The sequence below is a fragment of the Scomber japonicus genome, chromosome 20 (genome assembly GCF_027409825.1).
Source record: "Scomber japonicus isolate fScoJap1 chromosome 20, fScoJap1.pri, whole genome shotgun sequence".
Taxonomy (NCBI): Eukaryota; Metazoa; Chordata; class Actinopteri; order Scombriformes; family Scombridae; genus Scomber; species Scomber japonicus.
Genome location: NC_070597.1, coordinates 11,982,622 through 11,996,559, shown reverse-complemented (window position 1 = coordinate 11,996,559; position 13,938 = coordinate 11,982,622). Strand labels below are relative to the sequence as shown.

The following is a 13,938-nucleotide window of genomic DNA, read 5'->3' as shown; positions in this document are numbered from 1 at the left end:
TATCATAAAGGTAGCTTGAAACCTGAAATTCTCTAAGATCATTTACACTGGATTTATATACAGAATCAGTTTTGAAATACTTAACCTCATTGCACTAAACTGCCTTAAAGGAATAGTTCAACATTTTAAGATGTATGCTTATTTGCTATCTTGCTGAGAGTCAGAGGGGTGAAAAGAAAGCGTTTCTCCCAAAATGCCAAAAAATTCCTTTAAATTTGGATCTCTAGTCATTCCAGTGGGACGGCGGCTCTAATACTCAAGCAATTTTTCACAATACAAAATTACCAGTAATCTCTATATGCATAGATGGCGGTCAGACAAGATAGGAACTCTGATGGACTTTAGCTACCTATGGCGCAGTAGTCAGTGGGTCCTGTTTTTCAGGACGGCAAAACAAAAGCTCCGTTGCTCAAAAAACAGAGACGAGAATGAAGCAATTACACATATCTAAGACAAAAACTGGTCATTGTCTCATCACCGGACCTGCCCAGCACCATATCCCACCAGGATGATACACAATTCCATGCCTCCCCAGCCTGATCCCAAAATCTTTTGCTGTTAGGAGAGCCATCCCTGTCGATTTTCAGGCCAGCAGCTGTGATTTGGCTCTCCGCGTCTGGGTCAGACAGTTCTACCAGATGTACCCGCCATCGTCTGCCTCACCCTCCTCTTCTTCCTCCTCTTCCGCCTCTTCCCCATTATCTTCTGCCTCCTTCTCCTCTTCATCCTCCCAGCCCACTCCACTCCCAAAATCTCCAGAATATCCAGCCACTTCATCTGGCCATAGAAAAATACACAAGGAATCATTTTTAATTAAAGTCCATAGACATAGAAAATTAATTAAAAACAAATTTGATAATTAACTGCTTTGGTAAATTATCTAGCAAAGTGCCAATAATTAATTGTTTCCAAGTTCTCAAGCGTGAATTTTCCTGCTTTTCCTTTCTTCTTTTTGGATTTTGGGCCGTTGGATGGATAAAAAAACAGCAATATGAAAATTGTATCTTGGGCTCTGGAGAACTTGTGTGTATGGTTCACCATTTTTTGACATTTTATAGAATTAATTACTCAAAAGAACAATTAAAGGAGCATAATTGATAATGGAAAAAAACATTTGTTTATCTTCTAAAATGATTTCTATCTATTTTTGACTCCTAAAAACTTTTAAAAGTGCAAAACCTGCAAATGAAATAAGAATATTACAACCATTTTTCCATAAAAAATCAGCTTTCAGTTTCAAGTTTTCACATCCCACTTGTGTCAATTGAATCTTGGATCACAAATGACTTCCAAACTAGTTAAGATGCCACAAATCATAATAGTAGGCCCTCCCCTTAAAAACTAAGTTTCAGTGAGCACAGAGAAGATAAACGTGAAAACAGCCTCCTAGTGTCAAAGTCTTGCACATACATCATTCTGCACAGTGAAACTCAAACATTCAATTGTAGGAGGGAAGGATACATGAAAACAGATTTCTTTCTTCTTTTGAGAAAATACAACGTCATGGACCCAATCACAGACAAAAACTAGTGCAGAGTGAAAGAAATATCTTACCGCAGTCAGGGTTGCCATGGATTCTGGTGCCCATCATCTCTCCACCATGCTGGTCAACGCACCAGCACTCACCTCGGCTCTGATCACACTGCACTTTCCTGTAGTAGCCGTCCTCGTCGCAGCTGGGAATGTACATTCCTGCGAGGATGCATACAAACACATACACATATCTATTTGTTAAATATTTGTACCCTCAACACACATTGCCGACTCATGCTGTTGCCTGAGATGAGTGCGACATAAACGGGAATGCCAGCACGCCTTAGTGAACCTTTGATAAGACCATCAGTCAGGATAGAGAGGCAGCTTTTTGGCAGGGAATACCACAGAGACACTTTATACAACCACGCATATGCTGGTGGATGTGATTTCACACAGTAATGTTGGCATGGTGTGTTTCTTTATGCTGTGAGAGTGGCATGTAAAAATGTAGTGACAGCCTTGGTGACAGCACTCCACTGTTCCAGCCTCCCTCAGGACACTCTTGTCAAACCGAACTGCAACTTCACATTCATTGTGAAGCAAAGTTCTCTAACAAGCATCAAAACCTTCCCGCCCCCCTGTGAAAACCAGAGAAAACACTAGGAATGAGACAACTGGGCTTCAAAAATGGAAGAACATATCTCTTGGTTTGGAGCTCAAGAGGGAAAAGCAGCATGTTGAGCATGCTGGGTAGATAGCGTGACGTTTCTCAGGGAGCCAAATGGACGCGTTAGCCTTGCTCTTTCCCAAAGCCAGCGCTGCCCTCTAATCCCCCCCAGCCTGATTAGGGCCTAATCCTAGCTGTGTGCTTGTGATCTCTTTAATGAGCCTCCTACAGATTCTCGTCGGCTGCTCTAGGCGCCTTGTAACGTAATTACACCCAGAGACCTGGAGCGAGTGTGGGGCACACGCCACAGAGAACGTACAGCTCATGGCTGACTACGTGGCGTGGTGTTGCTTTAATAGGATCTGAAGTGAGTCAGTGGTACTTTGCTGCCTGAAAGGTGTACTTTCATAGGTGTAAGGTGTAGGTGAATGAAAAAAGATCTTCAAATATATCTTGAATTCTACAGTTATGTCATGACAAATGTATTTACCAGGCTTCTTCTTGGCCACCTCCTGCACTTGGATCCTCTCCAGCTCGGCAAGGCACGGTGGCTCTATGAAAAGAATCAAACAAGAAAAGTGATGACAGGCAGTACTTAAAAACTGCGCTCACTGAACTTTATCTCAATCAATGCTCTTCATAATTACATTTTTTTTTTGCCCGTATTGATTTGTTTAAATCTTATATTTCATTTCCTCAGGGCCTGATCGATTGTCAAGAGCTCAGGTGAAAGAACATATTTGTAGTCTGAGAATAACAAGGAAACAAGCTGAAGCTCTAGGAGAGATAGAAATAGAATCAAAGAAGAGAAAGACACTTTATCTTGACGCCCAAGGCGATAAACCTTTGCCAGTATTTGTAGATTGTCACAGCAATATGTCCGACTAGATTAATTCACAGGGCATTTTCAGTTCCTTGGACTTCACTGTGAAGTCGCAAAGGGAAAAAAATGTTACACTGGCAAGTCAGTAATCATTTCTGCAGTATGCATCCCAATTATTATCATGATACCATTATTATTTAATGGGCTAGTGCGGGGTAGTCACCTGCTTGTAATGAAAAATTGATTGGGCAGTTGGCGTAATCTATTGCATGCAGGTTAAATGCCTGATCAATCAGATAATCAGCGTGCAAATGAGGTTACTGCCAGGGAAATCCCGTATTTGTTTAGTAAATGTCAAATGGTGCACATGGTGCACATGTGCAAGACATGGGGGCACCAGATCATTTCACATTTTACAACACCTTAACTGTACATGAATATCAGAAATATAACTTTTAAAGTAAGCTTCATTTTCAAATTAATGCACAAGGTATTAGGTACTAGGTATCTTTAGATTAATTCCTTGCATGATTTGACATTTCTCTTAACTAACTGAGGAATTCCTTGTTATGGAAATTCTCTGCGTCACCGCGTCATTTATCTGTCTTCACAGAACAAATGACACGCTTTCAAAAAACAGAACTAAAGTATGTCTATCTTAGTGTCAAAATAATCAAATTAAGCCAGATCTTAACCTATATTTCAAAATTCAATTAAACATCTACAGCACAAAGATGAAAGGAAGTTTTACAAGCTTGTAAAAATAACTCAAAGCACTAGTAAAGAGTGTGTAGAGGTCCTACAGAGGGCGCCACCTCTCCTGGGAGAAACCTGGAGGGGGCTGACTGCTTGAGTATTGATTTGGTATTGGACTTCTGTGCTACTCATAGATTGTCCATAGCAAACACCATGTGCGAGTATAAGGCAGTCCATAAATACACCTAGTACCACAACATCATAGTCCAAAGAGACGGAAATTGAATTCAAAGTCATCAGCTGTGAGTTGGCTGTCGTGTGCGCCAACGGATAGACCGAGTAAAACCAAGCATGCAGTGAGGATTATTTGTTGAGATTCCTCCGTCCGTTTTTCAATTTTCCCTGCATCTTGGTTGTGGATCATTGTGCAGTTGTGACCAAAGGTTTTTTGCTTAAATCAGGGAATGTCTGTTTTTATTGTGGACTTGAAATGACTACTAGGTGTGGCCATAGAGACAGACTTTCAATTTGGTCAGAAACAGATTTTGGCAAACTGTCAGATGAGTCAATTAAAAGATTTCTTTCCCAGATTTTTTTCAGCAGAGCAGGAGAACTGCTAATCATGTCTAGGAGTACTCTATGGGCCTGGATAAGTGATGGAAAGTGGATGAATGGAGAATTTTAGCAAGTCAAGGTTGTACAGACTACTGAAGTCTGAAGGGAAAAGAACCACCAGATAATCCTCTGATTTTGATTGAGCAGCAAATCCTGCTTTAAAATAGGTGTTTGTTGGCTGTCAGACTTACTTAAAGGAGTAGTTTGACATTCTGAGAAGTGCGCGCTATGCACTTTCTAGTGGGGAGGTTAGGTTAGAGCATCAATAGTACCCTCATAGCTGTGTGAAACATATGAGACTAAAGCCACTGTGCGATTAGCTTAGCATAAAGACCGGAAGCAAGAGGAAACAGCTAACCTGGCTCGTCAATGCATACCCTCTTTTTTCCTGTGATGTAATCTTGATTTTAATTCACACATTTAGAATGAGTCTGGTAATAGACTTTGTCAGCTCTCCAGCTCCTTCCACTCACTTTCCCTCCAGAAGCAGAGGCACCATTCCGCTGTCGAGACCTTCCCATCCTTGTAGCTATCGCAGGAGTTGAAGAAGGGCCGAATGCAGACCTCGTACTTGTCCAGGTTAATGGCAGCCAGCTCAGCTTGGTCCAGATACAGGTCACTGTTGGTATCCAGCTTCGAGAACATCCAGCCGATGGAGTCCTTGCAGCTGGCTACCAGGCTCTTGTCCAAGGCTGTCAGAAATAATTTGCAATGTAGTTTAGTATATCTCTCTTTCATTTTTAATGTTTTTCCTGTCTGCACTACATTTTATTGCATGGACAATTGAGTTGTAAGTGTGAAAGTAGCAGACAATAAAGTAGCTTTGTGAGTTTCTAACCTGAAGCAGTGCCAGATCCAAGCTTGCCAGAGTTATTCTGCTTTGCATTTCCGTGAAGGAGTTGGAACCAGTCTCTCAGCCTGTCACCAAGGTCTGCCAGGTCCTGGCCTGTGCAGCTCTCTGAGGGAGCAAAAAGGGAATCCTGGCATTAAAAAAAACCTGGCACACACTATCGCAGCAATCTGACTCACCTGCCTAAAAGGCGCGCAGGTGCTCAGCCCGGCTTCATATTGTTCTCATTGATGTACAGTGAACAGAACCACAGGCAGAGGTTTCCCTCACTATAAGGCTGCTGAGGTGCACTGTTGGGTTTTCATACTGTGATTTATAAGTGTATGATCTAGTAATCAAACAAAACATTATTTTGCAATTAACTCCACCACAGCAAAGCGCTGTTATCCAATAGAAATCCACTTTCAGTTTCAGGCTGAGCACTTATCCCATGCTACAGATGAAAAACAGGAGTAACATTTCATCCCTTTGATCAATTGGCATTTTCACGTGCCCAAGAGCCTGCACAATCAATACTGTTTGGCTGCAATGATAGATAGTGTACACTCTAAATAATTAATTACTACATGATTGAAGGAGCAGTTTAACCACATGGGGGATATTTGGGTAAATGTAATCTCTGAAATTGGTGAGTATTGATCCCAAACATCGAGCATTGGGTTGATAGGTTCTGTGAGAAAATTGGAGTCCTGACTACAGTATAACTTCTTTCTTTTTTTTTCTTTTGAAACCTTGACTCATAAAAGGGATGACAGTCATGCAGAAAGGAAGGTGTGAATCCTAAAATTACAGTGAATAAAAAAGCACTTGCCACGTTTTGCGTCAGTATTTGTGAGTGTAACGGAGGCTGTGGCGCAGGGGCAAAATCCTGCGCACATCACGCTCAGTTCTTTGCCTGCGAGGCAGGCCTGCTGCTCCAGCTTACACTGTAGGGAGAAACAGCGAGAGAGAGAGAGCGAGAGAGAGAGAGAGAGAGGCACGGATGCAGTTAAAATATTTATGGGGGTGACCGCAGAAAAAAGAGATTGCTCATTCAGATGAGACACTGCACTTAGAGAAAGGCAGCAAGAATGAGCTGTCATTTTCCGCTGCCTTCTCATGCAAGGTCAAAATTAAAAACTATACATAAATCAATAACGAGTCCTGGCAGTGGCCGGTGTACAGTGATGCAGCTCAAAACAACGTCAGTCATTAATCATACAGCCACGTCAAGCTGGCGCACTTGTCCGCAGTGATGAACTGCGATGCCCACGTATATGTCAGCGCAGCAGGAAACAGCACTTGACTGGACTCTGCTCATTATTGAAAACGATGACACAGGCAGTTTTCCATTTCTTTTCAGGAATTTTATGGTGGCAGAATCAAGTCATAAAGCAAAAGAACATTTATCTAGGTAAAAAGTAGTAGCAGTGAATACTTTCAAAGAGAGAAGCTGGTGTAGAATATTTCTCTTTTACCTCAGAGGCATAGTTGTGTCCATCAGAGCCACATACAGGTGAGGAGGCAGCCACAGGACAAGGCTTGCAGCTGCTGTCATGGGCCTCCAGCTGCCCCGACTGTTTGACTCTGAAAAAAAAAAGACTTGAAATAACATTTTCTCACTCTCTAGTAGTATCTAGCCATGCAGATACTTTCATTTCCTCTGCAATAGCACTTGCCACCCTTATACAATAGAGGTGAAAATAAATAATAATAGTATTCATAGGAACTATTTCTCTGGTAGAAAGTAGTCCTAGTGAACTGTTGACAGAGTAAGCCAAATGCTTGTTTGCACCTCATGATGGTGGATTGAACTGCTTACTGAAACCAGGACATCAGAGTCGCTGCACATTTTCTGCTGCTGGCTGAAATCTCACCTTTCAGACTATATCTCGACAATCCGACTTATTTATGTCTCATTTCTTAAAGCAAACCTAAGCATTTGTACTGTAGCACCGAAAATGCTTTTAGTTGCTTATTTGAGCAAGATGCACTCCCAATTCTTGGTGACAGCTAGCTCTTGTCCCTATCAAGTTTAAATGCACTGAATGTAAGTCACTTTGGATGGAGGAGTCTGCAAAATGAATATAGTGTAATAGAATGGGACACGCTGTTTTGGGGAAGACTTGCTTCTGTTGAATTTTTTTAATCTTATTTTTCAATGCTGTGAGCACTTCAGTGTGTTCAGTTGGGAACATAAATATCAAAAGGCAGATATCTAACATCCTGAGTGTATACAACCAAAAATACCTGCATGGCTGTAAAGCACTAGGGTTAACTGTCTTGTAATTTGAGCAAGCTGGCCAAAGAATGTCAAATACAGAGCTACAAATCCTGTCTAACAAGATGTTTTTTATTACAACTCAGTATCATTTATATCACTCTATTTTTCATCTGTATAACAAAACAGGACAATTCTAATCACAGTTACCAGAAAGCCATAATCTGCCTGCTAATATCTGGATGCACAGCTTCATAAAAATTCTCCTTGCTTGCTTGCCTCTCGCATGGTGATTGACTTCATGTTCAGTGAGCACAAGCATCAGGCTCTGCAGTACGACTTCTGAGGCTTTTACATAATGATGCTAGGATGGTTTAGCGTGGCTGCAGCCGTGCTTATTACCCATTATTCGGCAGAGTCTCTCTCATCTCTAGAGTGACTGTAAATGAAGCACTTTATTGAAAAAGATAAATGCCTGTCGCTGCAGATAGACTTTGCACGTAGTAATAATTCACTCCATTAATTCTTTTCAGACTGCGACCCTGCTCATTTGTTTTTCAGTCAAAATGGAATGAATGGGTGAGGGAAAAGATAAATGCTTTTTAGTGAGGTTTAACAGAGAAAACTAAAAGACATATGTGAAAGGAGGGCCATTTGCAACACAGACATAAACCCCTGTATTACACCATATTAAATGGCCAAAAGCATAGAGTAATGTACTGTAATCTGTTGTTATGGTTTCAGCCTGCTCTCCTCCCTCGTCTGCTTCCACTTCCTCCGATTAGTCTGCATCATGGTTTTTGAAGTCGCCCCATTATCAGCATCGAAAGTTGAGTGAAGTATCATTTTGGACATGAGAAGTCAAGTAGACCATTTCATTTATACAGTATTAAAGTCCCCCACCAATGTGTTTTGCATGTTGTTCTTTCATTCAGATGGATGTTTGAGCTGTGCAGAATGATGTCTAGAAATCTGTCTTTGCATTGATCTGCTTATAGGAGAATGTCTCTATGCTCACCTAAAATCTGAGTTAAAGGTTAAAGCTGGTGAATTTCTATATTGCTGAAACATGTTCTACATTAGACATTTCTCAAAGAACTTCAGAGGTTGTGATACGCACAATAAGCTAGCAAAGTTCTGTAAACAGAGCTGCATAAAGAACCGTCAGTCTCACATACACACAACTTCTCTCCTGAGACTGACAATGTGATCGCTGTTAGTACTCTTTGGAGCCGTTTCTAAACAGACTACCGCAGCCATTGCCCTCAGGGCCAAGGAACATGTCACCCAGTGCAGCAGTGTGGCTCAGTGACATGGTTTTTTTAGCTACAGCACAGAGGAATATGATATATTAGGTTTTGGATTTATACACAATACTTGTAAGTAGGATAAATTCATTGTTGGTTTGGCTCTGCACATGAGATTAGTTGACAATGAGAAAAACATAGAAAATTGCCTTATCCTTTAAACCTTTTGAGTAATGTATTCATTTTTGCATGTACCATGTGAGGACTGAATGCACTGGAGTCTTCTTATTGTTTGTTAGCTGTAATCTAACCTGGCTGAGATGAAGGCATGAAGCAGCTTCTCACAGTAATCTTGAGCTTTAATTCCTCTGGCTCTTGATTTTTTACAAAAGATAAAAAGTTGTCCCGGTTTGTTACTGACGTGACATTCAGAGCTAAGATAATAAATAACTCCTGACTTGCTCACTGTGCTCCAGAGACATTGACTCTAGGTGTGAACACATTTCATTTACCATTCTTTTAGCCTACACACATATCTCAGCCTTGTCTTTATTTAGCTGTTACCATTTTTTTGGCATCCAGTAGTTGATATTATGGTTCTTCAGAAGACAGAGCAGTTGTGTATCATTCATATGAATAATATTATTTATTATGTTTCTTTATAATGTTGCCAAGAGGGAGCATGTAGAAATGAAAAAGGAAATGTTCAAGAATTGGCCCTTGTGGAACCCCTGAAGAAATCTTAGTTTCAGCAGATTTGAGGTTAGAGGAAAGCCTCAAAGAACAGGACCTGGTAGACCTGGTGAAAATATCAGAATCAATAGTATTAAAGCTCGTAGTATGAGAAATTGTATTTGAATCATATTTATTTACTTGAACCACAGTAATGATTTGAACATTTTGGCACTGGGCTGTTAACACTTGTGCAGTTCTTCTTGCCAAGTGGGAGATAACACGGCTGTCCATATTTCAAATAGACAGTCTAACACAAGCGATTTTTCCTTCTGATGTGCTTGTATTCATGATGTGTACGATATGACGCAAACACAGAGTAAGCCTAGATTTCACCAAACCCTTAAGTCAGTGTTGGTCAGATTGTAAGTATACCATATGTGTGAACTGCAATTCAAATGCAGATACACCATACATTAATACACCATATGGCCAAGGAAGCCGATCAAAGCCTCTTTAGCCAGTTTCTGTTGTTTAGGCAGTTCAGTGGTTCATGCTATGGACAAAAATAAAAAAACTATTTTGCTTTTATCAACCGCACTTAGCAGTCTAACTTTTGCCAGTTTTCACCTGATTTAATCATATTTTTAATTTGAGTCTGGTTTCACTACACATATGTATGAGTTCACAAACTGCTGATCCATGTAGTTTTAAGTAATTAAACTGAGCAATAGTGGCTTCATTATTAATTAATACTGAGTCACAGGAGTTCACTGATTCATCATGCATTAGACGATGATGAGTCATGTAATAGTTATGCATTAATAAATCATGAGGTATGTACCCTTGTTTTAAATTCTCTTCCTCATGTGTGTGATTGTAGCATGGCTGTTATAACGGTCTCTGTTGGGTTTTACCACCTTCCAACCACACAGTTAATTAGTCATTGCTCAGTGTGAGTGTTGCAGCTGAAATGATATCACTCCTGGCTCATGACACTCTCTGGCCCTGTTACCAAGTTTAATCAATAGCTCTCCAACTAGACACTGAAAAGCTTTTAACTGGCACACAGCTAATGGCTGTTGACACCAGCGTCACAGAAATGTCTGTCCCGTCCATGTAAAAATCTTTTAAACAGTGGTGACATGCCTTGAAAACATGAAGCAAGTCACCATCTGATTTCAGGACTGAAACTCCACCTACCTGTGCTCCAGTTTCTTGCGATTGACACACATGGCCCTCTGGTAGCCCTGAGCGACACACACCTTATGGCGGCTGCACTTCACATTCTGGCACGGGTCCTTGGTGGTGTCCACGGCTGCAAACAGAAAACAAGAGCATTAAAAATCCAGAGGTGTCAATCACAGTTGGGGTGTTTTGCTTTAATTCTCTAGTTTTGCCACCTCCACGAGAAAAAAACACAACACAGCTTCTGGCTGTTTTTTATTTGTCTTTTGACATGGAGCATTTGTTCAACAGATTGATAGCACATACTGACAAGAAGAAAAAACAAGGCAACTATTTTATCTGCTGTATAATCAAATTCTGTATATTTATATAGTTTAAAATGATCTTTTATACAGACATATGCAATAAAAATCATGAAATGTGGGATGAACAGTATGCACAAATGAGTCCATTGATTTTATAGTCAGCACTGCTGAAAACATGGACGCCTAGCTGTCATTAGTGAGGCAGCCCATCGTAGTACTGCCAGCAGTCTCCAGCAGCTGTCTCTGATTGCAAGAAAACCTGACAGCCCTGATTGAGCATCTCTTTCTCTCGGCTTGTCACATCTCACTTCCCCCATGTCAACTTATCACTGTCTCTCCCCGGCATGCCTTTTCTCTCTTACACACAAACACAAGCACTCCATCTTTGTCTCCCATGTTCTCTTATTTTCCCCAACACCAGTATTCCTCTCTATCTTCCGTGAGTTGAATGGTTCAATGTCAACTTCTTTCCCAGTGATAGACTGAGATGGAAATAGCTGTGTGTCCTCCACCTTCTTCAGTCTGTGGTCATTGCCATCTAAAACTGGATGTCACACTGTCTCTGTCCATTTACTGCCTTGCCGGAGAGGCCTCTGAAAACTCACAGGCACTTACATTTTTTAAATTTAAGAGTGAGTAGCAAGTGGTGGACGCTGAGTAAAATTTAAGCTGTGAAATCTCGATTCAGCTTTGAGCAGCTGCTTTGTCGTGAACATGGTCAACAGACGAAGTGGCTGCCAGCCAGATCCCTGCAAATCTGGCGACTAGGTGATACTTTGATGCTACAGGAGGAAAATATGAGGGAACAGATGAGTTTTGTGGAATCAGTGAATGAAAAGACAACACTTGGGAGTCCAAAAAGGAGGCTGTGTGCCTGTGTTGTTTTTGTGCTATGATAAAACCAAGCAAGAGACTATACTGGTAGAGTTTGCAAAGAACCAAAGTCCTGCTCCACTTCCAAGCTAACTTGCGTTCAACCAGCTTTTTTGTTCACAGTGTTAATAGAGAAGTTATGTCTTTGGTAACCTAACCCTAACCCTAACCCTAACCCTAGTGGTTTATCTTCAAGTATAGCAAAGGCATCTCTCTATGTTACTTCATGATTTGGCCACATAGGGTTCTCTCCGAAAACCATAGCGGAAGTCAAAACTTTATTTTTTTCACTGCAGTACTAGTTGTCAGAACAAACAGGATTATTAAACTATAAAAATAGTTACTCTTAAAAATCACAAGACATTTTAATATTTCCACAATTTTGTCATAACAAATTTAAAACATATTCTATTATTAACAATAATAAATTCAGAAGACTGTTCAGCCTTGGTGGAAGTATGTCCTCTGAGTTCTTTCTAGTTGGATTCAGGGTTCGCTGCCTTCTCCTCGGCAAACTATTTGCTATTAGTCTTTCATAGTATTCTTTACTTGGGTTCAATTCAAATCTTGATCTCTTCTCAGGACAGTCATCTGCATACAGATTGTATGCTTATGGAAAAAGATGTTACTTCAATGTTCATCTCTAGAGCCATTGCTATTCCTCATTTTTATTAATGATCTCCCAAAAATCTGTTCTGATTGTCATATCGGATTATATGCAGATGATACTGTGATTTACTTGCCCAAGCCTGACATCCCACAAATTCAATGTACATTACAGTCTGATGTTGATGCCACTCAGTAATTGTTTTCTTTTAACAAACTTCTAGTAAATAAGAAGTCTTATACTGTAGTATATTGTTTGGCACTAGACCTAATTCTTTGCATTTTAGCAATGATTGGTCATTTCATTTCTTATCGATGGGACACCACTTGAGAAAGTGGAGGAATTTAAATAGTTGATAGAAGAAAGAAAATAATTTGATAATTATTGTATGTCTACGGCATACTGAGTGTCCTTTTTTCTTCCTACTGTTTCTTCTTCCCACTGTAGAATCTTTAAAGAAATTGGGAAATGCACATTTAAATTCAAAGCTTCATCTCTCTGGAACAACTTGCCCAGTTCACCTCTTTTAATTTCTTTGAGACACCTCTTTACTTATCTTCAAACAACCTACTCTTGCCTCTTTTGCTTCTAATTAAACTTGAATATGGAAATAATGTATCTCTTATATGTAGGTACATACAAATGTAGGTATAGAGCTTAGTATGGGAATATGTACATTTACTGTACATATTTTGGCATTTTGGGGGAAATCCGTGGGTGTGGAAGTGGCTAGGCTTCGGAGAGCTTTTTTCTGGTTATGTGTAGGTCTACGTGGGTTGTTTTGCTTTATGTACTATATTTTCTTTATATTTGGACCCCCTTGAAAACAAGATGGTTCATCACAAGATGTTTATGCCTTTAATAAAATGTGTGACTTACAATATGAACAACCCCCCCCTTCCGTTTTTTTTTTTACTTCACAGCAGGACAGAAGAATGAAACCCTCTGCTGTGTGAAGTACATGGAGCAATAGAGGTTCATAAATCAGACACTAACCCTGAAGTAAACCAGGATTTCAGCTGTACTGATGTAAAAATAAGCCGGCAGCTCCCAAAAATGTTTGACCCACATCAAAGGCAACAACTGGTAAATAGTCAGACGCAAAAGGCATTAGGATCAGTGAGAGGCGACTGGCATAATGCCATCTTAATTGATTTACAAATCAGTTTATCTTACACTTCACACTGGGGTAGAAACTCATAAAAATACAAGACGTAGCATTTAGGCTCAGCAGAGAATCTCAAAGACAGATAGCTGGTTTCTGGCAGTGCTGATAGCTCATAAACTCGAAACAGTCATTCCATAAGATTTTGTGACCACTTGACTTTTATTCCTTTCATCTGTTCAGGTATTCTGCACTGTCATGATTTAACCCCACTGGCTGACTAATATCCAGACTGAGAATTCATTTGTCTTCTGCTCCTTTTTTGATTGAAGACATTAACTGTTGCCATACATATAATTTTGACTATTTCTCGGCAATAAAGAAAGTGAAGACATCTCATATTTTCCGTCTGCCTCAGTGGATCACAGTTATCTTCAGTGAAACTCATCATTCAAGTTTTTAGTCCGGCTTTCTTCAGGTTTATATTACAGAGACTGTCACTGTATATTTTGTTGGTGGTTGCTATCAGAGTATGAGGTTTAATATTTCATTGCTTTAATGCAGGTTCAAGTCAAGGACCATAAACCTTTATGGGTGCAAGGAACCAAACACTG

At 40.2% G+C, this 13,938-nt stretch overlaps 1 protein-coding gene across 1 annotated transcript in view; it reads right to left on the bottom strand.

Annotated features, from left to right (window-relative positions):
* Window positions 1-631: 631 nt before the first annotated feature.
* Window positions 632-13,938, bottom strand: part of LOC128381425 (testican-2-like) — a 39,142-nt gene continuing 25,835 nt past the window's right edge. The window contains exons 4-11 of the mRNA XM_053341437.1: window positions 10,450-10,564; window positions 6,585-6,693; window positions 5,939-6,053; window positions 5,116-5,235; window positions 4,751-4,969; window positions 2,634-2,696; window positions 1,555-1,692; window positions 632-777 (exon numbers count right to left, since the gene is read on the bottom strand). Coding sequence (XP_053197412.1) covers window positions 632-777; window positions 1,555-1,692; window positions 2,634-2,696; window positions 4,751-4,969; window positions 5,116-5,235; window positions 5,939-6,053; window positions 6,585-6,693; window positions 10,450-10,564 — 1,025 coding nt within the window. The remainder of the gene's footprint in view (window positions 778-1,554; window positions 1,693-2,633; window positions 2,697-4,750; window positions 4,970-5,115; window positions 5,236-5,938; window positions 6,054-6,584; window positions 6,694-10,449; window positions 10,565-13,938) is intronic.